The sequence below is a fragment of the Paramisgurnus dabryanus genome, chromosome 5 (assembly GCF_030506205.2).
Source record: "Paramisgurnus dabryanus chromosome 5, PD_genome_1.1, whole genome shotgun sequence".
Taxonomy (NCBI): Eukaryota; Metazoa; Chordata; class Actinopteri; order Cypriniformes; family Cobitidae; genus Paramisgurnus; species Paramisgurnus dabryanus.
Genome location: NC_133341.1, coordinates 15,028,784 through 15,055,256, shown reverse-complemented (window position 1 = coordinate 15,055,256; position 26,473 = coordinate 15,028,784). Strand labels below are relative to the sequence as shown.

The following is a 26,473-nucleotide window of genomic DNA, read 5'->3' as shown; positions in this document are numbered from 1 at the left end:
TAAAGGCCAGCGCTCAGGTAGTTTAGGGGCGAAGCGTTCCGACGCACCAATCAGAGTGTCGGATTAAACTGTTGCGTAGTCTGCCGCGTGTTGTGCTAGAAGAAGATGCGCGGTTGTTGAGGATGCTTACACAGTTCATTACAAAAATTGAGATAGACCACAAATACCAGTGGTGCGACTCTCATAAGCACTGGAAAATCTTCCCTATCGCCTGCCAGCCATGTCTCTTCCAGTTTGAGTTCTGCGATACACTTTCAGGTAAGTTTGGTTGCATGAAAACAAAAAATGTTATCGGTTCTTTAAAACGTCTTGACCAGTGATTCGCTAATTGCCAACGCATTTTAAAGACTGAATAAGCTTCACGCAGGTAGCTAAATATGTATCATTTGTTGGGCATCTGAACAGTGTTTCTATAATTTAACCAAATGTATGCCGAATCGCATGTTAGCAGTCGCAATAACGGTGTTTATTTATTACCAATGGGCAGGTTGTGTGTCTCTCAAACTTGGGCTTGTTTAGTGCCTTTTGTACTACCGGTAAGTTAGTAAATAAAAGCTCAAATCAAGAGTCCTCACTGCATAAGTTTGCGTAATCAGGGTTGTATTGTATTACTATCGAAATAAACGTTAATTTGTGTGTTACTACATTACGCATATTATCGTAAAACTAGAGGATGTCCTGAGATTCCCCATACCCAAGCATCTGCTCTGTTTAAGCACGCGCAGTGCGCATCCTCTGCACTCACTGCTTGTGTGAAAGAAAACTGAAGTATTTTTTATTTCATTTTGCAGCTGATTCTGTATCAAAAGATGACCTTTGAGTTTTAAAAGTAAACGCTGGAGTATAAATTTTGAAATTAGTATTGTTTGTATGGCACTTCGTTTTCCTCGGGGTTTGGGGCAGTAGGTTCGGTTGTCTCGCGCTTATTAAGTGACCATTTTCTACTTAAAAGTCTTATATTACTCGAAAGTCACGATTGTGTGGATGTCTGTGTGCGGTCACAGCGGAACTGATTAAACAGTAACCCGTCTTGCTCTGAAAAGGTATTGTCTTTCGAAATGGAAAAAAGAAACGGTTCAATATTTAGTTACAATCATCTCTGGTCAGTCACTTAACGTTACGTGGGTAAATCTATCTGAATAGGCGATTGTCATATGTGTTACGATATTATGCGATTGAGTTGTATACGTAAACAAATCAGGTGTTGCAGGTGACAACCACAAGTTGTTATCTAATCGAACAGAGAATGTGTTTTTTTTAGAGAGTACAGAAACATTAGTTCAACATAAAAACCTATGATGGGGTGTTTCATCCCACGGTTGAGTAAATTATGGACTCAACTGAACGCAACTGTTTAAATTAACCTTGAAAATGCCCTTATTTTACTCAGCCACGGTTTGAAACAAAAGGGGTTTTCACACTGTGCTTAACCCTGGGTTATCTTCATTCTAAACCCCGCTTTTAACCCTGGGTTAAGGAGCGTTTCACACCTGTAATTTGAAAGCGGTGTTAGCACCACTTTTTACCCAGGGTTATGAAACCCTGCTCTGGAGCAGGGTTAGCACCGCATTTGTGGTGTTAACCCCGCATTGTGGTGCCAAACGCATGCAGTGTGAAAGAAGCAGGGTTAGAATGTTATGACCCTAATTAAACACAGCTGAAGTAGCTAATCAAGGCTTGATAATTACAGACAGGTGTGTTGAAACTGGGTTGGAGACTTCTGACCCAGGGTTTAGGAATGCACAGTGTGAAACGTCTAATTATGAATACCCAGGGTTATCTCTTAACCCCTGGTTAAGTTTGAACAGTGTGAAACATGAAAAAAATAACCCAGGATTCCGTTAACCCTGGGTTAAGAATAACCCAGGGTTAACAATTTCAGGTGTGAAAAGCCCTAAAGTGTATCATAAAGCAGTGGTTCTCAAACTTTTTCAGCGTGCGCCCCCCCTTGTGTACAGTGCATTTTTTTGCGGCCCCCTGAAAGAAAATTTATGACAAAAACAGTTCTAAAATGAATTATTTTAATTAAACAAAAACATATTAAATATACCTAGTAGTGCTGTTGGTTAATTGGCTTATTATTTTTTAGGTTTAATTACACAGAATTCATGATAAATGAATGTATTTTATAAAATGTCATAAAACTGGGGCCCCCCTGGCACCATTTCGCGGCCCCCAGTTTGAGAACCACTAAGTGTAGCTCAGGTGGTACATTCTAAAAAATGTTGGGTTATTTTCAACCCAGTGATGGGTCAGAAAGGGTTGAACCCAACCCGTTGGGTTATAATTTAACCTATGCTGGTTTGTTTCAACCCAGAATGCTTGTTTTTTAATCCATTGTTGTCTCAAATATAAACATGTTCAGTGTTAAGACAATGGCAGGGTTTGTCTGTCCCTTTTTGACCAAATGCTGGGTTGAAAATAACCCACCATTTTGGATAGTTTAGAGCATTGCGTTAGCAATGCAAAGGTTGTGGGTTTGATTCAAAGTGGAAGTTGAACACAAACATTGTAGTAACAAATAAATGCCCTTAAAACCCTTAAAAGTGACTTATGTCTACCAGATATTTAAATAATGTTATTTTCTATGTTCTAAAACTAACCAATATGTAAATCTTTTTGGCTTTTTAGATTTTATATTATGTTAGGCCAATTTTATCATGACACCTGGTGCCAGTGGCGGTTCGTGACTGCTCTTCCGAGGTGCAAAATATGTGTTCGGAGTGTCATGTGTTGCTAATGTTTTCAAAATATGTGTTTGTTGCGTCATATGAACCATGTGCATCACGTGTTTTGTTAAAATAAATGCCTGCTGCACACGTGTCAAAATCGTTTATATAAAAGAGATGCTCACGTTCACAAAATACACGCAGTAAACTCTGATTACGCATGAGATTATGCGAGTATCTGGCAAACGTGAGTGTCTCTTTTATCATAAACCCTTTAGATGTGTCTGCAGCAGGCATTTATTTTGAAAAGACACGTGATGCACATAGGTTCACTCAACGCCCCGAACAAATATTTTGAAAATACGAACTACACACATGATGGGCTACATACATGTTGTGACGAACTTCGCATCACACACCCTCGAAAAAAAAGTAACCAGCCTGCGTGGTGCCCAAAATGTAGAGAAAGCCTGACTCACACACACACACACACACACACACACACACACACACACACACACACACACACACACACACACACACACACACACACACACACACACACACACACATACACATACACACAGGTTAGTGGTTAAATGCCATATCCTTAATGGGATAATGGGGCAGCTTTAAATGGTAAAGGATCTAGTACTGTAAGCGATAGCAACGTGAGTGTGATCAGCATTATAAACCGTCCTTACAGCGTCACACAGATGTACACATAAACAATAAAGGATGTGCTTATATGTAAGACTATTACATACTACAAAAGTGTCATTGATGATAAGAAATAAAGTATCTCAAAACTGCTGAGTGACTTCCTCCCATCCCTAATCAGAACAACATCATTCCAATGCATTATCATCCTCCCTCCCTCTCTCATCTCTCTCTCTCTTTCTGTATCTCTCTGATCAGGCTTAAGTAGGATGCATTTTGGTAAGAAGCCCTGAACCCACAGCCAGACTGATCTGTGTTCTACTCTTTGGACAGGTAATGCAGTGTTTGGATTGGTTGGGGAAAGTGATACTCTTGGAGTGATGTAAGACTGAAATGGAGCTCTTTAAGGTTCATTTGCACTGGAATAAATATAAAGAAAAGGACTGAGCTAAATGTTGTATAGACTGAAGCATTAAGTGCATAAGGGTCATTCTACAGAAATGTCAATTTTACAGAAATATTACACTTGAAAAACCCTTTAGGGTTGTTTTTACATTTTAAAATGAAACAATATGTTATTTGAACAATTACACATTCTTGAGCCATCAATGTAGCAATATTTGATTTTAATTAATTAATTAATTAGAATTCCAAGCACCACAGAAGTGCTCATCCCCACAGTCATGTACAGAGGGAAAATGCTTTATTTTGAGATCAAAAACAGTGTTTTCTTCCATTTAAAATACAATTATGTGTCCATAACTATCAAATATATATGATGTAAATTACATTAAAAGACAAAATGCTAAATAAATATTATAAAATATATAATGAAAGTAGTGGTCCCCTGGAAAAGCCCATATATGTCCACTATCTCTATCAGAAATCTTCTCATTTTAAGCTTTTAGTATGACCTCTTTTATTGTTTGGGACAAATGGATTGAACTACTTAATTTAGTGAGTATTGACAATATGTGGTTTGATACTGTGCAGCAGAAATTTTGTAAAATGCAGTTTTCATGAAAATTGTCACTGGTGTTACTGTCAATGGTGTTACCTTCCGTATAGGTAACAGCAGTGAAGATCAGAAACGCCAGTGACTGGTGATTTGTTGTGTCACTGCTGGTATTACTATGTTTTTTTTTCTTTCACATTAAATTAAATCTTTCACATTTGACATGATGATAAATGTTAATTCATTGAATTCTGCTACACTTAAGAATTAAGCTTTAAAGCTGAAAAAAAAAAATCATAAACACCTTTAATATTGCTAAAGAAGTAAGGTAGCACCAGTGACAAAAAAAGGTCTATGCAGTCTTTAAGTACGTGCACATAAAAAATCATTAAGCTGTCATTTATGTGTACCTACAAAGTCAAAGAGTAATCTAATAATGTGTTCTAAGTTTAAATGTTAGAAAAGGAAATACATTTTAAGACATCTTGCCATACCAAAAGTGGACGTTTCTGTAGAGAGACCCTCAATCGCATAATTGACAAGCACACTAAAATGCATTGAAAGGATAGTGGCTTTAAAAAATACAAATGACAGATATACTATTAAGTGATGAAATGTGTATGTCTCCTGTTATAAGTCTGTGTATTTACTTCATCCTCGATTGAACTGTTAGAATTGTATACACTTTGTAGTTATGACAACTAGTAAGTGTTGTTTCATGATTAAATATATATGTGAGAGTGCCTGAGTGTGTTTGAGCATAGCCTCTGCCATTTTAATGCAGCTCAGCTTACACTTTAGATTTGACAATGCATGTCATGTGATGTCAAATGTGTTTAGTCAGCAAGCATTTCAGGTTAAGTGACCTAAGGAATTTGGTCATGTAAAACGATATTTTTAAACTTGAATAACAGTTAATTTAGATGTTACCACAGAGTTGCTTTATTTATAATTTTACCAACTGCACAATTTTATCATCTTGTTTTATTATTGCTATAATAATTTGTTTACATCACATTTTCAGAAAACCTTTTATTCTTAAGAGTGTAGTGAAGGTTACTGCAGCATCCTTGTCCGGAAACACGCACTTACACTCAAGGAACAGTTACTCTCTTTTTTTCCAGAGGTTTAAATGATAATGAAACACTGCAGGTTGTGAGTTTGAGCCCTACAGCTGCTATTGAAGTCTTGCCATCACATTGGCTTTCACACAGAGCTCTACCTGAATCTGCCCTCTTGAGGTTACCTGAGTCCATCCAACTTAAAACACTACCCCATGAGTCACTAGTAAGTCATTTGAGAGTGTTTTGTATTAATGCTGCTTTAACCTCATTTACATATTTCACATAATTTGGGGTAAAAATTAAGTCATCTTAAACTCAAAAACACACCTTTGCCTCAGATTGGGGTTGCACAGTGTTCTTCACCATAAATATTTGGATGCCTTTGATCTCCACACTAGAACTAAATACTCTCTTGCATCGGACTAAATGTGATTTGCCTGAACGTTTGTCTGTGCACAACTGTGTGTCTGGTGTGTGAGTGCCTTGTTAAATATTGCATAACGGTTGTGTCGTGATGAGTGGCGAGTGAAGTTGAGACTGCGGATCCTTCTAGAGTAACGCTGGCCAGGATGAGGGGCCACCGTAACACACACCACAAGACCTAAGCGCTCGCCCTTACCACTGCAGTCTGATGCGTGCTTCTCTGCGTTCACATGCAGTCTGGTTTATTTAGTTTTTTCACATAACCGTGTCGGCCTACATTATGTGTTGAGGGAACTCTTATGATGTGCTTTATTTTGTTTTGTATTGTATAAGTCTGTGAGGTGACCCAGTGGTCTTGCTTCAGTACCTTCCAGTTATGTAAACATAACTTCATTCCAGGTCAAATGAGTCCGTGATCAGAGCACTTAATCTTAACCTGTCACTAGTTAACCACCTCGTCGTAGATCGATCCGCAACAAGTGAATTATTCAATGCATGGATGGAGACCATGAAAGCAAGAGTAGAGTTTCTCAATCCATATGCTAATGTTGGTCTGCCAGTCACTTGCCCTGTCTGTGTGTATCTGGCTGAGAGTATGTGGATACACGTGACTGTGTGTTTGTGTTTAATAAACACATTAAATGTAACCAACGTAAAGCTGGTATAATTTATGTGAGCTTCTTTATTCTGTATAGCAAACTGAACTCAGACTAGTCTTTGATGACCATACTTTGTTTTGACAAAAGCATTAAAAACAAATGAAAAATCTATAATACCGAAACCTGCACTCGTTGACTAGGACAGTAGTAGATATTTGTGGCTTAATACCCCTTATCAATCCACGTTTGCATAAGTTCCACATTTTATGCCGTGACCCAAAATGATTTATAATTTTAACATAAAATGTAATCCCGTTTTTCTAATAGTGTGTGATGAACTACACATAAATTTTCTTTGCGGGGGCACGAAGTGATGCACCGTACACAAGGGGGGCCGCAGGGTTGTGTGTGTGTGTGTGCGTGTGTGTGTGATAGTGGACAGTAGGGCAGCCTAATGATTAGACTCGTGACTAATTGTTTGCAGAATAAATTTTTTTACTTACATAATATACGTGGGTGTACTATGCATAATAACTATGTATATATAAATAGTCACACATGCATGTATAATAAATATATATATATATATATATATATATATATATATATATATATATATATATATATATATATATATATATATATATATATATTATTGCCTGTGTGTGTATTTATGTACACATAATTATTTGACAGAGAGGGGTTACTGATGTTATGTTGTATTGATCGAAAGCAGATCTCTGATCTCAAGTGAGTGTATATGTACCTTATTGGCAGGTGCTCCTTGGACACAGCAGGAACATTGGACATAGTTGTGTCATTAATATTTTTATGTTAAAGCTCAATAAGAATTCTGCTTTGTGAGGAACATAGAAAACAGAAGCTGTGAACCTCTCTAAATTGATCTCAGGTAAAGAAATAGTCTACCTGTTCATAAGATAAGATTGATAAGCTAAGATCAGTTGTGTTTGTGTTGCTTATCTGAGTGCATTGTTGACATTATTTCATAATATGTTACATCACCACTGTAAATGTAAGTTAATACTAAAAGCTATAATATTTTTCTATAACAATCTATTATTGTTTGTGTGTGGATGTATTACACAATAACTAAAATAGGTCAATTGTTCCACTTTGTACTCCTACCAGTTATGTACAGTACACAAGTGTATGAGTAGTCAGCAGTGGGTGGAAAGTACGATAGAGCGTCCTGTGGTCTAACACAGAGAGAGAGAGAGTAAGAAAGAGAAGGCGTTAAATCAGTTTACTTTAAACCAGGGGTCTCCAACCTTTTTGGGAGCAAGGGGTACCAAAATAGTTAAAAAATCTAGAGGGTTACTTTTTTGATATAGTCTACTCAAACCTTTTTGTTTTACTTGTTTATTTTTTTTTGTACTTGTTAATATGTTTTATCATTGTTTAAAATGTTAACATGCATAAAAGAAGCCAAGCTAATATAAAAATATGTAGTTTATAAATATTAAAATTGAGGCTATTAATAGAATTTGCTTTGACTGGCAACTCACAGACTCTGTGCAGGCAACCTGGTGCTCATGCCTCATTTTTTTTCACTTTCATGAAATGTCTCTTATTTAGCAGGGTACACTGTAAAAAATGAAAGCTGCTCTACTTAAAAAAAAAAACTTAATTTAATTGGAAACACCTAAAATATTTAAACACTTTCAACTTAAATTTCAAAATTTTTAGGCGTTAGCAATTGAAGTAATTTTTTAAGTTGGTCCAACTTTTACTTTTTACAGTAAATCTGTTAGTAGAATGGGTTTTAACTATATAGTGTTCTGGATAGGCTAGATTATGGCTAATAGAATATAAATTTAGTTTTTATTCAAAATAAGCATACTTGTAAAAATTTGTAAATTTCAGTTGCTGCCTTGAAGTTAGGGCTGTGCATCGGCACACTCAAAAAAATTATTCAAGCCCTTCTTAGAAATAACACATTAAAATTGTGTTCAATTAATTTAAAATACCTCATTAAGAGCAATAAGTATATATATTTAATTAGTCTAACACAAAATGAATATGTACTATCATTTATTGATTTCTTTTTAATTGCGTTAACACAATTAGTTTGAGTTTGGGTTCTGGAAAAAGAATTCCCCAGCATGCTTTGCATGCAACTGCTTTTGGAGAGTATTTTTTTAATTAAGTGTTATTTTATGCATTTTTAGGTAAAGAGAAAGACTTAATAGTGTTTAATGTCCGTTTATCTCATTGATTTAGAAGCGTTTGTGTTATATTTTTTCAAATTGTTTGGTTAACATCATGCAGAAGAGTGGCGCTTGTGGTTAGGTTGTGGATCTCTCAATGAGCACTGTGTTAATGCCTGTTTGGAGATCAGTCTCGTCTCACTTGCTCATCCAAAGTATCATATGTTATTATTATTAGCATGCTAACATGTGCTTATGCTAATTAGTATGATATAAAAACTTTTTATATAAAATAACAGAATTGAGTTATTCAAACTACACTGTAAAAAAACTTTGCTGCCTTAAAATTTTTTGTTGAATCAACTCAGATTTACAAGTCATGTCAACAGAAATTAGTTGTCACAACTTATAAAATATAGTTGAGAAAAGTCAACTTACATTTATAAGTTATAACAACTCACCTGGAGTTATAACAACTCATCTCTAGTCAAGATAAATAATAGTAAGTTGAAATGACTTGTAAATCCGAGTTGATTCAACAAAAAATTTTAAGGCAGCAAAGTATTTTTTACAGTGTACGCTACATTGAGTTATTCAAACTACGCAAAATTGAGTTATTCAGACAACACTAAATTGAGTTGAGGCAACTAAGGGCTCACTCACATTATCCAAACCAAACCAAACCAAGCCCCAGCGCGATTGTCACCCCTCCCAACTCCCCCAGATGCACGCACTCACACTGTACTTCTTATCGATCCGAGTCCGGGCGCGCTTTCGTCATTAAGATGCGATTGTTTTGAAAAAAGCAGGAAGTAAAGCGCTCTCTTAACACTGGAACCCACCGTAATGATAAGTCTGTGTTTTTTATTCTGAGTCATTTGGTGCGCGATTACAGACAGCCCCCTCACATGTCATCATATTGCTTAGTTGATCTGTCACGTGTATAGCTCGGACATTCACGTTACCCCCGCTGCTCGCAGCAAAAGGTTTTTACGGAGGTAGATGAACGTGAGTGGTCGCGCAACTGACGTCTTCACCTTTTGAATCGCACTCAGGCGCGATTGCGCTCACACCACAGCCTTCCGCGCCTGAGCCCAAGTGAACCGCGCTCCGGCCCACCTCTGCAACCCGGCCACGGCGCGAATAAACAATCCGCGCCCGGGCACGGATCAGAGCGATCACACTAGTCAAACAAACCAGGCTTTGGGGGTCAAACACGCCCGAGCGCGGTTTGGTTTGGATAGTGTGAGTGCGCCCTAATTGAGTATTGCCATTTACTTTAAATTGAGTTGGACTCAATATATATTTTATTGTGTAAAGCAGTTTTTTATGAGTTAGGCGTACACATTCATATTGAATGGAAATCCTGCTCACAATTTTATTGAGTTAATCCAATGAATAATTTTTTTAGAGTGCAAGAATCTGGGATACGATATGTCACAATACAGGTGTTAAGCAAATGCTGCTGGTGACTTCTTTTTTTAAAGAGTAACTAAACCCCTGCTCAGAGTCTGACTCCACCCAGTAGCAATATTTGAAAAATGCAAGAAAAGTGGGCAGACCCCAACAGAGATATTGGGGACGAACTGAGCTTGTACCAAGTGTATGGTGAGATCATAACAAGGGCGTGGTGCGCTTGAAACTGCTTTCGTAGGATCGTACCGCTTACATCATGCTGTACCGCAACATCCAACAGGAAAATAGCCACCATTCAAACTGAAGAGGGCAGCACTCAAACGTTTTTACACCATATGTTGTAGCATTGAAACACTTTATACCCATATGTCAAAAAAGTTACTCAAAACAATGAACAGCACTAATAAAGCCCCATTTTTACAGATCATTAACAAAAAAAAGTTGGTGTAGGGTTTAGTTACTCTTTAAGGTCGCACAATGCGAAGCCCATCATGTATTTGGTTCGTCATGTCAAAATATGTGTTCGGCATATCATGTGAACCTATGCGCTTCACGCGTCATGTCAAAATATGTGCCTGCTGCAGATGCTTCAAAGGAGTTTATGATAAAAGAGACGGAGACGCTCACATTTGCCAGATACGCAGTTAATCTCATGTGTAATCAGAGTTTAGACATGACGTGCCACATGACAAACACATATCTTGAATTTGCGCACCTCGAAGAGAACTCACCGGCTGTCACTGGTGTTGAGATGCGATATGTTGCCCTATATTGCGATACTGTTGAGAGGGCGGTATATTGGATTATTTCCTCTGTTGCGAATATAATAGGATATCATTTTAGAAAAGCTGTCATTGAGAACACAACACCAAATGCAAACCTTAACAAAAAATTGTGGCAAGCCCCTTTGTTAGTATTTCATGTCACTGTTTAAATTCAGAGATAAGAAGAATGCTATCTAGTGGTGGGATTGTGAACTCCAGGAAAACAACTGGCATTTTTCTTGCATGATTTTTATAAAAAGAAAAAAAATTGCGAATTGATACTGTATTGCCGAACAATATTACTGTTATCACGGTACTCGCATCAATATTTTATTTAACCATACTTTAAGTGGTGACAAAGTTAATTCTATATTAAGTTATAGTTTTCAAACTCCAAATAAGAGAAAGTGTGGTAACTTCATTGCTTGAAAACAAGGATGTTGATGTAAAATTGATAAAAGTGAATACCCTTAATACAGATTATTAAATTTTTTGATTGCTATTTAAAATCAAAATGCTTGCCTTGCCTTGCATTTACTGAAAACAGTGATGTTACTTCACTTTTGATCTTTAACCTCACCTAACCGTCCTACTAATATATTTATTTTAGCATCACTCTCATGTTTCCTAGAACGTTGGCTCTCTTTTTTTTCTCTGTCTCTGTCTGTCACTTTCTCTCTCTGGTGGTGGTAATCTTAACCACTAAAAGGTGCTAACTTCTATTAAGCTGTCAGAGCTTAGTGTGTAAACCAATCCGCCCAATCACTTATCAGCGGCACTGACAGACTGAAACAGTGTCATCACAGTAACCAGAGACACACACACACACACACACACATACACACTCATGCATCAGCACACAAATATGTACACACAACTGTATGGGATTATTTGCAAATATACAGATATACACACAAACACAAATGTGCACACTCACCAAGATACACAGTCACTTATAAAACACTTTTTATTTACATGCGTATGTTGATGGGCAGGTTATTTTTGGAGAGTGGTGTAGCGTAGCACAGTAAAGCTGAAGTCCAGGTAACCATAGAAAGTGAAATATGATCACACTGTTCAGTCCCGCACATTACACTCAATCTCTACACACACACACACACACACACACACACACACACACACACACACACACACACACACACACACACACACACACACACACACACACACACGCACACACAAAGGTGATGGGTGACAAGATGAGATCATCAGAGAAAAACAATAAAGAGAATAATATAGTAATATAATTAAATGTCATATTGCTTAGATTTTTCTTTCTTTATATTTTTAGATGGTCATTCTCTCCCTTTTTACTTTCTGTATTTAGGCAGCTTTTCTGTTGTTTCCATGGACACCGTATCCAGTATGCAGTATTAGCCTGATAGATCCATAAGTGTGCTTCTGTGCATTTGTAAGACCAAACATTACTAATAAACCGCTTATAGGAATGTTGATATGACCTTGCACACACATTGTTCTTTATATGCACATACTTGCATACAGACACTTTTCATGAAACACAAGTACAGCGAATTATGTGTATATAATTTGTTAAACAATTCTTACATTAAATAAAATGGTTAATTGTGTAACAATTGCATAGAGATAAATAACATGTGAATCCTTTTATTAGCCTTTTTTTTTTTACAAACATTTAATTCAGTTATGATTGATCATGCTTTGTATAAAGTAACCCCCTTCTGTTTTTCTCTTTCTGTCAATTTCCCACCCTCAGGAGGAGAGCTGTCCTTTTTGGCATTACCCTTCCTGGTCATGGCTTCTCTTCCACTCCTCCACCGTTTCCTCCTTCTCCTCCTTTCTACACAGGTGTGTGCAGGCGGCAACATTCGCGAGAACAGCAACAGAAGTGTAGATAGTCCCAAGAGATCCTGTGCTGAAAAAGTCATATGTCAACCAGGGATTTTACTTCCTGTTTGGCTGCCCCGTGACCCCTCATTGGCTATGCAGGCAATAAGAGCAGTGATTTACTTCTCAACTCTTCTCTACATGTTCCTGGGTGTGTCCATCATTGCTGACCGCTTCATGGCCGCCATAGAGGTCATCACCTCACAGGTGCGATGCCAACGAGATCACCTCTGCTTAAATAATGAACTTTTGTTTTGAAGTGAATATTGAACACCAGTTTAAAAAAAGTGATATGACAGTAGTTTATGTTGGTTTATTCATAAAGTGTTGTTAACATTGTAATTAAGATAATAAATGTGATCTCTGATGTGTATGCTTCCTATAGGAGAAAGAGGTGACTATGACGGGTGCAAACGGAGAAAAAACTGTAATGACAATTCGAGTCTGGAATGAAACCGTTTCAAACCTCACACTCATGGCTCTGGGTTCATCGGCCCCTGAGATCCTGCTGTCGGTGATAGAGGTACACACGCAACTTCTCACATCTAATCTTTATCATTGCCATCATTTATGCAATTCTCTGTTGCTCACACACACACACCTCTAATCATTTTACAGTGTTGACTTCAGCCCTGGTTTATCCATGTAAAGACATCATTTAACTCGATGTAGTTTGACACTTGGGAAAGTCAAATGTTTTAGCTGTTTGACTGGGCTCACATTACTTTTTCAGAAATCAAACTTGTTATTCTGTCCTCCTAAAACATAGAAGTAATTCATTTTTACATGTACTCCATTTTTTTCCACATACTATATTTAGACATGCATGAGAAAAATCTTCTAGTTATGTTTTTCATAATGTGGACTACCCCCGTGTGTGTGCTCTGCTGTGGTCACCAAGGGTTCAGTTTACATACAGTACATTATGCATTATTATACCACAGGGCTGTTGACTGCTTTATTCTGATTGGTTGAGAAATGTTCACGGGTGTTGATTATTTTTCTGTAAAACGCACACCTAAGCTGTCAAATGCCTTAAAATAACCACCAGAACAATGTCTGTGGTGTTAACCGTGGTATAAGTAAGGAATAATTGATGAGGGGCTGTTGAATTATTTTAAAATAATGCACACCCAAGGTGGTAATGTGGCACGACGCGAAGTGGAGGCATTTGACAGGTTAGGTAAGCTTTTTACAGAAAAATAATCAACACCTATGGAAGATTTCTCAACCAATCAGAATAAAGCATTCAGCAGCACGGTGGTATAAGCGTAAAATAATGCACATTTTGTGCATTACTTACACTTGGGTGTGCATTATTTTCAAATAATTCAACGGTTCGTCAGCAATTATTCCTTACTTAATGTGTTAATTTTCCATGTGTGTTGAACACTTATGGTTCACTTTGTTAAATGTGTAACATCTTTCATTGTTTAAAGTGCCCTTTAGGTAATTTGTATGATGCAATGTAATCCCTAAACTCTGCTGACCCGCCGGCGGGTCCAAAACTGCATCATTAAAATAAAAAATATGTTGTTGAGAACAAAGTTTTCTGTAAAATAAGACAGTTTTTATCAATTTACTCTAAAGTATCTGGATAGATGACTCTTTTAAATTCATGCATGCCCAATCCTGCAAAAATCTTAACTCTTTATCTGCCAGCATTTTTTTAAAAGTTGCCAGCCAGCGGCAATTTTTTTATGATTTTTACAAAAGTTTAATTCCTTTTCAGAAAATGTTCATATTTCATTTAAAATATATAAACATACAATATATCAAATGAAAAAACAGACCCACTGCTTTGAAACAAAAAAAATCCTGTTTCTTTCTATCTTCATTTGTTCTCTTTTTATCACCTCTCAAATATGCGAAGGTTCCTTCAAAATTTTTAAACAAAAAACTAAGATAATTGCACTTTTGTAAAGAACTTTAGTTAAATATCACATTCAGAATGATGATCAAAACATACAAAAGCAGTATTTACTGCTTTTGGATCCGTAAATGCTATAGTGTTTTATAAGGTCGATAAGAGTGCAACCTAGTGCACTGCATAGTAGCAAAAATAAAATTGCGTCTTTGGCAGGGAAGCGTTTTTCTTAATTGACGAAATAACTGGTCAGTTGCAGGGAAATGTTTCATGTTTAACCCTGGAGAACCCACGGGCCCCTGTTAATTGCTAATACCCAAAAGGGTTGTTGGGTTCTCCAGGGTTAAGTGCTAAAATTGGGTCCCTAGTGCTTCTATCAACCTAGAAAATGTGAAAAAGATCAACCCAGTAACTTAGTTTTGGTAAACCAATCTCTGCAAGCATGTGGAAAATAGGTCATTGAAATTTGGCTCCCCGTGTGATGTCAGAATAGGATAATACCGCCCCTTAATCTGCACTATCCAACCACAGCACTGCAATTTAGTGCAGAGATCAGCTAATTTGCATTTTAAAGGACACACCCAAAATGGCACATTTTACTCACATCTAAACACAGTGCTCACAGTTAAAATTGCTCACAGTGGCAATTTTAACATGTTATAGTAAATTATCTGTGGGGTGTTTTGAGCTAAAACTTCACATACATACTCCAAAGACAACAATGATTTATTTTACATCTTAAAAAAGTATTGTGAAATGTCCCCTTTAAAGGAGGTGATTTCATTCTTTCCTTTATTGTTTGAAAACATCTGATATGAACATACTGTATGTTTGTACTAGTGCATGTATAGTATATTGTCCATGTTCATTCAAAATATGTATTATTAACAAGTAATTGAAGTGCTGTACTTTATTTTGACCTGTGTCTGTATTAGGTGTGTGGACATGGTTTTCAGGCAGGAGAACTGGGTCCTGGCACTATAGTGGGCAGCGCTGCATTTAACATGTTTGTGATAATCGGAGTGTGTGTTTGGGTGATACCTGATGGAGAGGTGAGGAAGATTAAACATTTAAGAGTCTTCTTCATTACTGCCTTCTGGAGCATCTTCGCATACATCTGGCTTTACCTCATCCTGGCAGTCATAAGTCCAGGAATTGTACAGGTGTGTGTGTGGGGGGGTAACATTTTTATTTGGTTGTAACATATGTAGGTATGTAGATTGTTTCATGTGTACATAAGTGTCCATTTTATTTTACATTAAATGAACCTTTTTTTGTTTGTGTGTGTAAGGTGTGGGAGGCTCTGGTCACTCTGTTCTTCTTCCCTTTGTGCGTACTTATGGCTTGGATCGCTGACCGGCGCTTGCTCTTTTACAAGTATTTAAACAAACGGTACCGTGTTGACAAACGTCATGGTATCATTGTGGAGATGGAGGGTGAACTCGCACCCAGAGCCATTGATGCCATTATGGGGGCAAAATATCAAAACAGCAGCACCAGTATTAATGTGGATACAAATAAAGAACCTGAACAGGACCGAGAGGAGGTGAGGGGGAAAGACACATTTTGAATATTTCTGTAAATAACAGTAAAGATTGTCCTGGTTTAACCTTAATCTTGATTTATGCTACAGTTTTCTTTAAAGAAGTATATGGGCAATAAATACACTCTAGGCATTAAAATACACATTAGTATTTGAAAGTATTGCCACAGAACATAAACATGATATACCTTACAACCTTGGTAAATGATATAATTATTAACCTCAGTGTTAAATAATTTCCAGCATATCTAACGGCTGTCATTAAAAGATAGTAAACGGTGTAATAATAGGGATAAGTGCAAGCATGACAACAGCATGGCTTTTTACTTAAAAAAATTTCAAGCACCTTTACATTGGTGACTAAAAACCTGTTCGTATGTAGCCATAAAGCAAATATTTATAAACATTTAAATAAAACCTAAAATAACAAGAAGTATAGTACTGTGCAAAAGTCTTATGCCACCATTTACATTTAATGTTTTTGCAATGGTGTAATCATTTCTCTGTCTATTTATTAGAATAAAACCAGAAAATACAAAAGTGGTTGTATGCAGTATTAAAAAAAGATTAAATTATAAGCTAAAGGGCCAAGTATTTAGTGTAACCTCCCTTACACTTGAGCAGAAGAAGGGACCCTGCAGGATCTCTTGAACCTAAATTAAATGAAACCCTAATACCATTTGCACAAAACTGTGGACCAAAAAACCAGTCACAAGGCTCAGTTTTATGAGATTGAGATTTATGCATAATTTAAAAAGTAAATAAATGGATGATTCTCATGAAATCCAGATTTAGAAGGTGTCCAGCATGAGAATTTTAAAAAAGCCCAAGAAGCCAATTTTTTGCACATATAAGATTAAAGTCTGAACTTACTATAACCATTAAAGTATTTAAAAAAATATTTCCTATAGAATTATTTACATTTTTTTAGATTATCATTATCAAAAATTATCATTACCGCAACATGATATTACATTAAATATATACATTTAAAAGCTCATGTTTTGGTAATGAGAACTAAAAAGTTGTCTAGGTACTATGCCAAACTAAATTTCAACTTTTATCTGGAGAGAAAAAATAAGAACTGCTTACCTGTTGTCACAGTCATTTATGTCCCTTCCAACTTTTTTTTTTTGAAATGTTAGTTCCTTGAGGGCTTAAACAATGATCGAAAATTGTTGCGGAGAATGAGAAAATTGGTCTTGGACACATTTGTATTCCTTAATATTGTCTCTACATTTACCAGTGATCACCAAATATCACGTTTCTTTACTGTAAATGTTTATAGTATAACATGCACTGAAGCTTTTTATTTTTTATTTTTTTTAATTATAAATATTTCCATGTCAAAGAACCCAAATCCAGTCATGGACACGTTGCGGTAATGAAAATTTGGTAACACTTTAGTATGGGGAACACTTATTGATTATTAATTATGACTTTTGCCTTAGTAAACTACCAATTTACTGCTAATTAATAGCTAATAAGGTAGTTGTTGTAGACGTTAGGTTTAGGTATTGGATTGGGTTAAGGGATGTAAAATATGGTCATGCAGAACAAGACATTAGTATGTCCTTTATAAGCACTAATAAACCGCTAATATGTAAGCTAATAAGACACTAGTTAAAAGTGAGAATTGATCCCTATACTAAAGTGTTACCGAAAATTTTTCCCTTAAATGTGGAAAAAACAACTAAATTTGTTAGCAAAATAAATGATAGCATTTATTTTGCATTTACTTTTTTATCAAAATGTTTCATGACACCTCATAAGTCTTATTTCGTGAGGATCACCCAAATAAGCTTTCCATTGATGTATGGTCACACATATTACTAATTATAAATATACATTTTATTACAGACATTTCTCCCTCTAGTAAACATACTATAAAATCTAACACTGTTGCTCATGTGATAGGGTTTATATATAGCCTTATATAAAGCCTATTAAAATGAGGTTGTTGGAAATTACTATGATTATCTGTGGTTGCAGGTGATCCACATGCTGAAGGATTTGAGACAGAAGCATCCGGACAAAGATCTCGACCAGCTAATTGAGATGGCAAACTACAGCACCATGAAGAAGCAGCACAAGAGCCGTGCCTTCTACAGGGTGCAGGCGACACGCATGTTGATCGGTGCAGGAAACGTACTAAAGAAACACGCTGCAGCCGAACAGGCAAGGAGAGCAGCTGCGGGTTCAGCTGAGGATGATCTGGCTACCTGCGCTCACATAGCATTTGAGCAGGCGCAATACAAGTGCAGTGAAAACTGTGGGAGCGTCAGTCTGTCGGTCTGCCTGCAGGGAGGAACAGGGACCAGAAACTTTTATATCGATTACAGGACAGAAAACGGGTCAGCCAGTGCTGGGACAGATTATGATTATTGTGAGGGAACCATCGTGTTTCAACCTGGAGATACATGCAAAGAAATAAAGGTGAGAGAATGAGGAAATGTCTGAATCATTTACAAAATTAAATTTTAAATTTTATTTAATGAATCTGTCAAAATCTTTCTTAGACTGAAATCACTGGGTGACCATTCATACCATAATAAGTTAAGTAGTTTTAGTGTCATTCAGGCTAAAAATAAGTCAGTAATTTATTACCGATCCTCAAGGCAATAATGTTTTTAATGTATAACTGGTAAATTATCTTAAAATTGTTTGCTGATAGATGGACAGAGATGTGCTGTTTTTCTGAGTCACAGATTTCAGAAGATATAGTTAAGGTCTTGGTTACTGTTTAGCTTGCTGTTACGAGTAGTAGTATAAAGTGGTATCTACCTAACTTTAACCTATATTTGTCTTATCCTGTAAATAAATAAAACGTGAAACATGAAAGAAGTTCTCCGAAACCAAATGAGATGAGCAGGTGAAAGCATTCTGGGAAGTATAGAAGTTGAATTTACAATTCTCACTAAAAAGATTTTGTGTGTATTTAACAGGTAGGTATTATTGATGATGAAGTGTTTGAGGAAGACGAACACTTCTTTGTGCGTCTCTCAAACCTGCGAGAAGCAGAGGGCGGCGGAACCACTGATGGTGCCCGACTAGTTGAACCCTTTGTAACCACAGTAACCATTCTGGACGATGACCACGCAGGGAGCTTCTCATTCGATCAACAGCAACTCTGTGTGGGTGAATGCTCAGGTGTGGTCGAGGTGCCCGTGAACCGGACTACAGGTGTACGAGGGACTGTGGTGATACCGTATCACACAGAGGACGGTACAGCACGGCAGGGTGTTGACTATGAACACACACAAGGAGAGCTGGAGTTTACCAATGAACAGACTAGGTAAAAGCTACACCTCTTAGGCTGTTATTCAAACTTTACTGTTGTTTTAACTTGACCCACATAATGCTTTTATATTTTAAATATATTTTTACATTAACGCATTTGGCAGATGCTTTTATCCAAAGCACCTACTGTGCATTCAAGCAATACATTTCCTGGGATCAAACGACGCACAACCTTTTGTGCCGTTAATGCAATGCTCTACATACTGAGCTACGGGAACATTTTATATTAATAGTTTCTATTAACATACACTAGTCAACATTTGAAGTGGAACAAAACATTTTTTTTAAACCAAAATGTGTTTTTTTTCACAATTCATGCATTAGTCTGTTATTAGTCAATGTGTTCATAAATTAAATGTCATCCTTCACAGCTTTTGATAGTCTCCAGACATGATTGTTTGTAATTGGGTACCAATTGCCATGTCACAGGTGTCTGTAATTGGGAACTGCTGATTATTTAAGCCTCTGTAAGCTTCATTTGAGGTCAGAAAGCATTGAAAATGCCACGTTTAGTGAGATTGCAGGATTCTGACCTGAACATTGGGATGCTGCAAGGAGGCATGACTCAGCATGAAGGGCCATACAAAGTGGGGACGTCTCAAAAAAGTGTTATTTCCAGAGCCTGGAACAGGTTTAGAAGGTCTGGTAGTGTGAGTAGAAGGCATGGTGGAGGCAGACAACGGGTCACAACACCAAATCAAGACCAATACTTGACCCTGCATGCTCGCAGAAATCGTTTCATGCCTGCCTGCGAAATGACCTGGCATCGCCCTGGGAACAGGAATTTGGCATAAAATGTTGTACAGCATGACAGTGTTGGTGGGTCATCAGTCATGGTTTGGGGTGGAAGGAACGAACTTGTCATTATCAAAATGGCAGCCTGACTGGCCTGAGACCAGTTGTGCGACCATATGCTGGTGCAATGTGGCTGGATTTCGTGCTTATGGATCACAACGTTCGCCCACATCGAGCAAGGCTGGTGACGGAGTTCTTGCAGGAGGAGGGCATCCCAAGAATAGAGTGGCCAGCCCGATCACCCGAGATGAACCCTATTGAACACATTTGGGAGCAGTTACAGTCAAGAGTGCAAGCACGCCAGGTCCTTCCAGGAACCTGTGTGGAGTTGCGAACAGCGTTGCTGGAGGAATGGCAAGCCATCCATCAATAGAATATCCAAAACCTCATCTCAAGCATGCACAGGCGATGTGATGCTGTGATCAATATCAGAGATGCATAACATTTGTTGTTTCTTGTTGATACCTTGTTTGTCGCATTTGTTAAACCATGCAATTTATGTCTGTTTTACAGTCCGAACTCGATTTTTGATATGCTGTATCGTGTGTAATAACATCTTGTTTTGTTGAACTGAAAAAGCATTCTTTTCTGTTTTGAGTCCTGCTTTAAGCTCTGACTACAGTACAGTTCAGTATCCAGAGCATCACCATTCTGACTATTGTGCTGGCTTCTTAAGGCACTCCACTGCAGGAAATAATGTTTAAGAGGGATTTTTTTTTGTCCATTGTGACTTATGAATCGCAGATTTTTGGTACACTCTTGTCTTCACGAATGTGTGGCAAGCCACTTCACACCTTGTGATAAACAATCATGTCTGGGCACTATTAAGAGTGATGAGGCATTAAATTCCATTGATGATAACATTGATTAATAGCAGACTTGCTTGTTAAGAATTTAAAACAATACCCGTTCTTGTCTTAGGACAATTTTGATGAAGTTTTTTTATCCAGTTTAAATGTTGACTAGTGTGTATTGTAGTTCAATGGTTTGAATATTTTTGATGCAAAACATACATCCACTGTCCAGTACAAAATAACATAACTAAGAGAGCTGATTAGCCAAAACTAAGTATCAAATCAGCCAATAAAAATAATTTACCATCATCTTTCAAGAACTGTGTTTTCCTCCAAAAACCAGTGCAAATTAAAATATTTAAATTTTTGACAAATATTATCAAAAATGTTGCTAGTTTACACAATGTACATTCCTAAAGGGATAGTTCACTGAAAATGAAATATTTTTCATCATGTACTTAACCTCAAGTTGTTCCTAACTTATTATTTTATTAATTTCTTAGACGATATTTTGAAGAATGTTTGTAGCCAAGCAGATCTGGGGCACCCTTGACTTCCATAGGAGGAAAAAATAATACTATGGAAGTGAATGGTGCCCCAGATCTGTTATTAAAAAATAACATTTTTCAAAACATCTTTATTTGTGTTCAGCAGAACAAAGACATTTATAGAAGTTTGGAACAACTTGAGGGTAAGTAGATGATAAAAAAAATCATTTTTTACAAACTATCCCTTTAATCTGAAGCGGAGTTCCTGGGAGGATGGGGAAGGTACCCCTCCCCATTAATCAAAACTAGCAATTACATCCAAACCCAATATTTATACAATAATTAATAAAAGCATACAAACAGTAGACACGTCCGCCCCCCAATATTAAAACCAAATATGCCTTTGGTCTTAGTGGTTTTAAGCAACTTAATTGGAAGTTTGTGATGCCCCCTAGTGGTCCCGACTCCCTGCTTTGAACCTCTGCTTGAGTTTACTTTCTTTTTACATAAACTGCCTTTAAGTTTACACAAATTATTGGCAGTGGCGTGTTTACCATTTTGGGGGCCCTAAGCAAAGTCCAAGGACCTGGGGCCCCCCATGCCCCAACATTAAGAAAAAAATTCTTGGTTTAAAAATACAAATAGTGCCCATTGTCTTATTCAAAAGAATAAAGAATCATTATCTGTCAAAAACATAAAGGTCTTGGTTTTACCACAGTGGTTTCCAAACTTTTTCCAAAAGGCCTCCCTTTTGTACAGAAACATATTTTTAAGCCTATCTCAGATATATCCTTTGCTGGCAAATTCCTTATAGGATGTATTTAAAATGATGTAATTAATACAGTACTGCAACTTCAGTGTGTGATCTTAAAAAAAAAATAAGAAAAAAGCGGAATGCTTACCACGCAGACTTTTTATAACTCTGCAATCATTAAATAAAAAATCATTAAATAAGTTAACCGCTTGTGGACAGTAGGGGGCCCCCCAAGCCCGTGGGGCCCCAAGCAATTGCGTGGTTTGCGTGGTGGGTAAACACGCCACTGATTATTGGCACATTCATACAAACTGTTTTCAGAGAACTGATAACTGGAAATCAAATTATGCAGTAAATTGACTATGTAAAGCTGAAAGTTCATTTATAAATGTGCATGTGTGTGTTCTGTTTTACTCGTGTCTCTTCACAGTTTGTACATAATGGTTTGGACTTCTTGGGGTTAAACTATAACCTGTTGCTTTAATGAATTCTGCTTAATAACTATGTAAAGTTACTGTTAGTCACAGTATGATTTTGGGTCAGGTCATAAGCAAAAATTTTCACAAAAGGTTGACAGAGACAGAAGCTTTATTTCACCAGTCTTTTGTACACTGATACTGCAAAGATTCTGCAAAAGAAAAAAAATATTTTGGTTCTTTGGTTATGCTGTAAATATACCTTTATAACATGTGATGACCTCAAAACATTTTAACACAATTGTTGAACAAAGTGCTCTAGTAGAGCCAATTATATGAGAGAGGTCCATCAAGAAGCCTTTGTCAAAAATTTTAGACTTGCATTAAAATATCACTATTTATGTCTATTTTATATGTAAACTTAAAGAGGAAAGTAACTCAAAGACAATTATTTTTTTTATTGCTTACCAGATTGTTTCAAATATTGACTTAACTCATTTAAGCATCATTTTAGTTTTTAAATGTACTTATAGGTCTAGCTATAGTATATTATGTATGGGTGTCATTAGATGGAGATGGTCGCCATATCATTGATACACATTGAGTTTTTCTACAAATAATTGGCACAAATTCATATTAATATCTATTATATATAACATGTATTTTTACATCAAATATACTGTACATTTAACAGGTTTTTATATAGCATTACATTTTGTGTGTTTATGTGAAAACCGACGGGATTCAAATCTGTGCTGTCTACTATACAGATAGGCTGTGTAAGTAGTACAGACTATACAATACTATACCACATAATAACAAATGTAATAAATCTGCAATAGCCAGTGCAGCAGGGGTTTTAGTAGAGGAGAGAAAGTACACAAAGCTCCTCTCAGTTCAACTGTGTCTATGTGTGTAAGTTAATTATTCATGCACTGTGTGTAAAGTATTCATGTAGGCCCAACTCTGATGTGATTTAAATGCTGAGGTCTCCTTTAATATTTTAGAGGTAAAACCGAGAGGAAATGATTATTTGTCCTTTGCTCTTTGTGTTTGTCTATGTGTGTAGTAAGACGCTACAGGTGCGCATCATTAACGTGCAGGAATATGAAAAGCGAGAAAATTTCTACATTGTCCTTGAAGAACCCAAATGGCTGAAGAGAGGCATCTCAGGTGTGTGTGTGTGTGTGTGTGTGTATTTGTTAACCAGAGAGATCAATTATTCTAGATCACAGTTGTACTGTCATAATTTTTCAGTGATTCAGAGATTTATTGAATGTTTGTGTATATTTTTGTTATGGCAATTGAGATATTGCCAATAGCCCCATACTCACCTCTCAGACACACACACATTTCTATGACCAGTGTCCAGTTTCAGATCAATAACAGCACAACAGAGGACAAACTAGACATGCGTCACTCACAGTAACAAGACCCAGCTCACCTACACACACACACACACACACACACGGCCTCACGTTTGTGTGACTGTGTAATATGAGCCAATGTGTGTGAATAAAAGTGAATGTTAAAAGAGAGAATTAACACTAGGTTCATTAGTAAACTAATCAGCTACTTGTGTTTTATCTATCAATTAACCAGGAACTAAATAATATAGCCAGTGCTTGCACCTACAGACAATAATAAACTATTATTGACTGCTTGATTTATTAAAACCCTGCTAAATTAATTTTTTTACTTGCATGCTGCAGATCTGCTATTAAATCAGGGTAAGATTTTGCAAATCAGCATTTATTATGTGGTGCAGACCTCTTCAAATTATTACAAAATTGACATACCTTCCACTTTTAATATGTATTCACACCCCCTTTTATCCCAGCCATGGCCGGTCCAGAGGTGGAGGAAGCCAGACGTATAGCAGAGAAGGGAAAGCCAATTCTTGGAGAACATAGCAAGCTTGAAGTCATAATAGAGGAGAACATGACCTTCAAGGTACACACACATGTCATATGTACTGAACGGTCACATGAAGCAGTGTTCATTTTAGCACATAACAAACAGGCATGAATTACGTTTAACTCTGATTCCTTTCCTTTTGTGTAGGTCCGACAGGAAATGGCCCCTAATGGAGTCTTGCATGCGGTATAGTGGCTTCTCCCGTCTGTGTGTAGTGTGTATTGGAGGGGTTCATTACTTCATCTTTAAAACACATTCTTACTGAATAATAATTTTTTAAACACTTCAATATGCATGAGTACACTTTTGAAATTCCTTGATTTTCCAGCATTTCCATGACCGTTTGAACTCTATGAAACTATAGTGACACTGGTGTGTGTATATGTGTTTAGAAAACAGTAGATCGTCTGTTGAAGAATACTAATCTTGCTGAATTAATTGGCACACACTCCTGGAGAGAGCAGTTCATCGAAGCAGTAACAGTCAGTGCAGGTAGATTGTTTATGTGTAGCTGTGTATTGTAATAAACCACCTTCAAGAAAGAAGTTACTTATTTGTTACTTCTTTCCCTTCTCTCAGGAGAAGGTGATGAGGAAGGAGGGGATCCTCAGCAGCCATCTCGCTGTGATTATTTTATGCACATGGTTTCGGTGTTCTGGAAGGTTCTGTTTGCCTTCGTTCCGCCCACAGAGTACTGGAACGGCTGGGCCTGCTTCATCGTTTCCATTATGGTTATCGGTATGCTAACCGCCGTTATCGGAGACTTGGCATCTCATTTTGGCTGCACAGTGGGTCTTCGCGACACAGTCACCGCTGTGGTGTTTGTTGCCTTAGGAACTTCCATACCAGGTATGTCTGAGTTGTTGTTTGTGTGGGATTATCTACTAAAAAAAAAAACTTTTACCAACTAGGCATCTCTTCATTTCTCTTCCTCATTTTAGATACATTTGCAAGCAAGGTTGCTGCCCAACAAGATCAGTATGCAGATGCTTCTATTGGAAACGTAACCGGTAGCAACGCCGTTAATGTCTTCCTTGGGATTGGCGTGGCCTGGTCCATTGCAGCCATTTACTGGGAGATTAAAGGTCAGGTGTTTTACGTAGACCCTGGATCACTCGCTTTCTCTGTCACACTCTTCACCATCTTTGCCTTTATCGACATTGGCGTGCTGATGCTACGGCGACGACCATCGGTGGGCGGAGAGCTGGGTGGACCCAAAGGGATGAAGGTTCTGACTTCAATGTTGTTCGTCGGGTTGTGGCTTCTCTACATCACATTCTCCAGCCTTGAGGCCTACTGTCACATCACCGGCTTCTAAAGACAGAGAAATGAAGAAAACTAACAAAGACTCAATGGAAACACAAGTGGCATAAAGACGGTATTAGGTTGAGCTGTGAGATAAATCATGGTGGTATAAACTGTATTTTCCATTGGTAATATGTACACATTATGCACTGTCTGTATATACAAAGATTGTATGTTTGCAGCAAGTATTAATTGTACAGATGGCTGCGTTGGTGCCCAGCAATGGCTTTGGTTTTTAAGGACATTAAATCAAAGCACATTAGTATTATGAACATTGAATTTTGACATCAACAGACCCTGACTTTGGAGACGTACTGTACACACTACATCTTGTAACACTTTTTTAGGACTGTGATGTCATGTTATGTTGTTATTGGTCACCGACAAGTAATTATAGTACATACAGTGTCATCTGTTTGGGAAATGCTAGGCCTCTCTCTGAGAGAGAAAGCGCACTTGGCTGTGCATTGAGTGAACAAAAGGTGACAAGTGAAACTTGTTTTACTGAAGTATGTCAAGCACTGATGATAAGCTGTTATGAGAACTTGGAATCTTGTTTATCAAGTTTATCAAAGTAATAATGTATGATCTATATTTAATAATCTTAATATATTAATTTAAATAACGAGTCTGTCATGTGTCACTTTATAAAATGCACTCAAATGTATAATTGAAAAATAGCCTTTAAC

At 37.1% G+C, this 26,473-nt stretch overlaps 1 protein-coding gene across 3 annotated transcripts; it reads left to right on the top strand.

Moving 5' to 3' along the window:
• The first annotated feature begins 74 nt into the window (after positions 1–74).
• On the top strand, positions 75–26,473 carry slc8a2a (solute carrier family 8 member 2a). 3 transcript variants are annotated; one of them, XM_065267057.2, is made up of 16 exons: positions 75–258; positions 3,588–3,662; positions 5,409–5,571; positions 12,475–12,812; positions 12,991–13,128; positions 15,408–15,635; positions 15,764–16,018; positions 18,008–18,451; positions 18,961–19,310; positions 23,632–23,735; positions 24,275–24,292; positions 24,403–24,515; positions 24,627–24,665; positions 24,872–24,971; positions 25,059–25,328; positions 25,421–26,473. In XM_065267057.2, the coding sequence occupies exons 4-16, from the start codon at positions 12,513–12,515 to the stop codon at positions 25,795–25,797; spliced, it is 2,736 nt and encodes a 911-aa protein (XP_065123129.1). In that variant the 5' UTR covers positions 75–258; positions 3,588–3,662; positions 5,409–5,571; positions 12,475–12,512; the 3' UTR covers positions 25,798–26,473. The 3 variants fall into 3 exon arrangements, with proteins under 3 accessions (XP_065123129.1, XP_065123130.1, XP_065123131.1); XM_065267058.2 differs by lacking the exon at positions 5,409–5,571; XM_065267059.2 differs by lacking the exon at positions 24,275–24,292.

What these genes read in the sequence shown, in the direction of transcription:
- slc8a2a (XM_065267058.2), top strand. Translation starts at nt 12,513, where the DNA reads ATGGCTTCTCTTCCACTCCTCCACCGTTTCCTCCTTCTCCTCCTTTCT. An exon ending in AGCAGTAACAGTCAGTGCAG is followed by an intron (nt 24,972 to 25,058) that starts GTAGATTGTTTA and finishes CCCTTCTCTCAG; the next exon opens with GAGAAGGTGATGAGGAAGGA. An exon ending in CTTAGGAACTTCCATACCAG is followed by an intron (nt 25,329 to 25,420) that starts GTATGTCTGAGT and finishes TCCTCATTTTAG; the next exon opens with ATACATTTGCAAGCAAGGTT.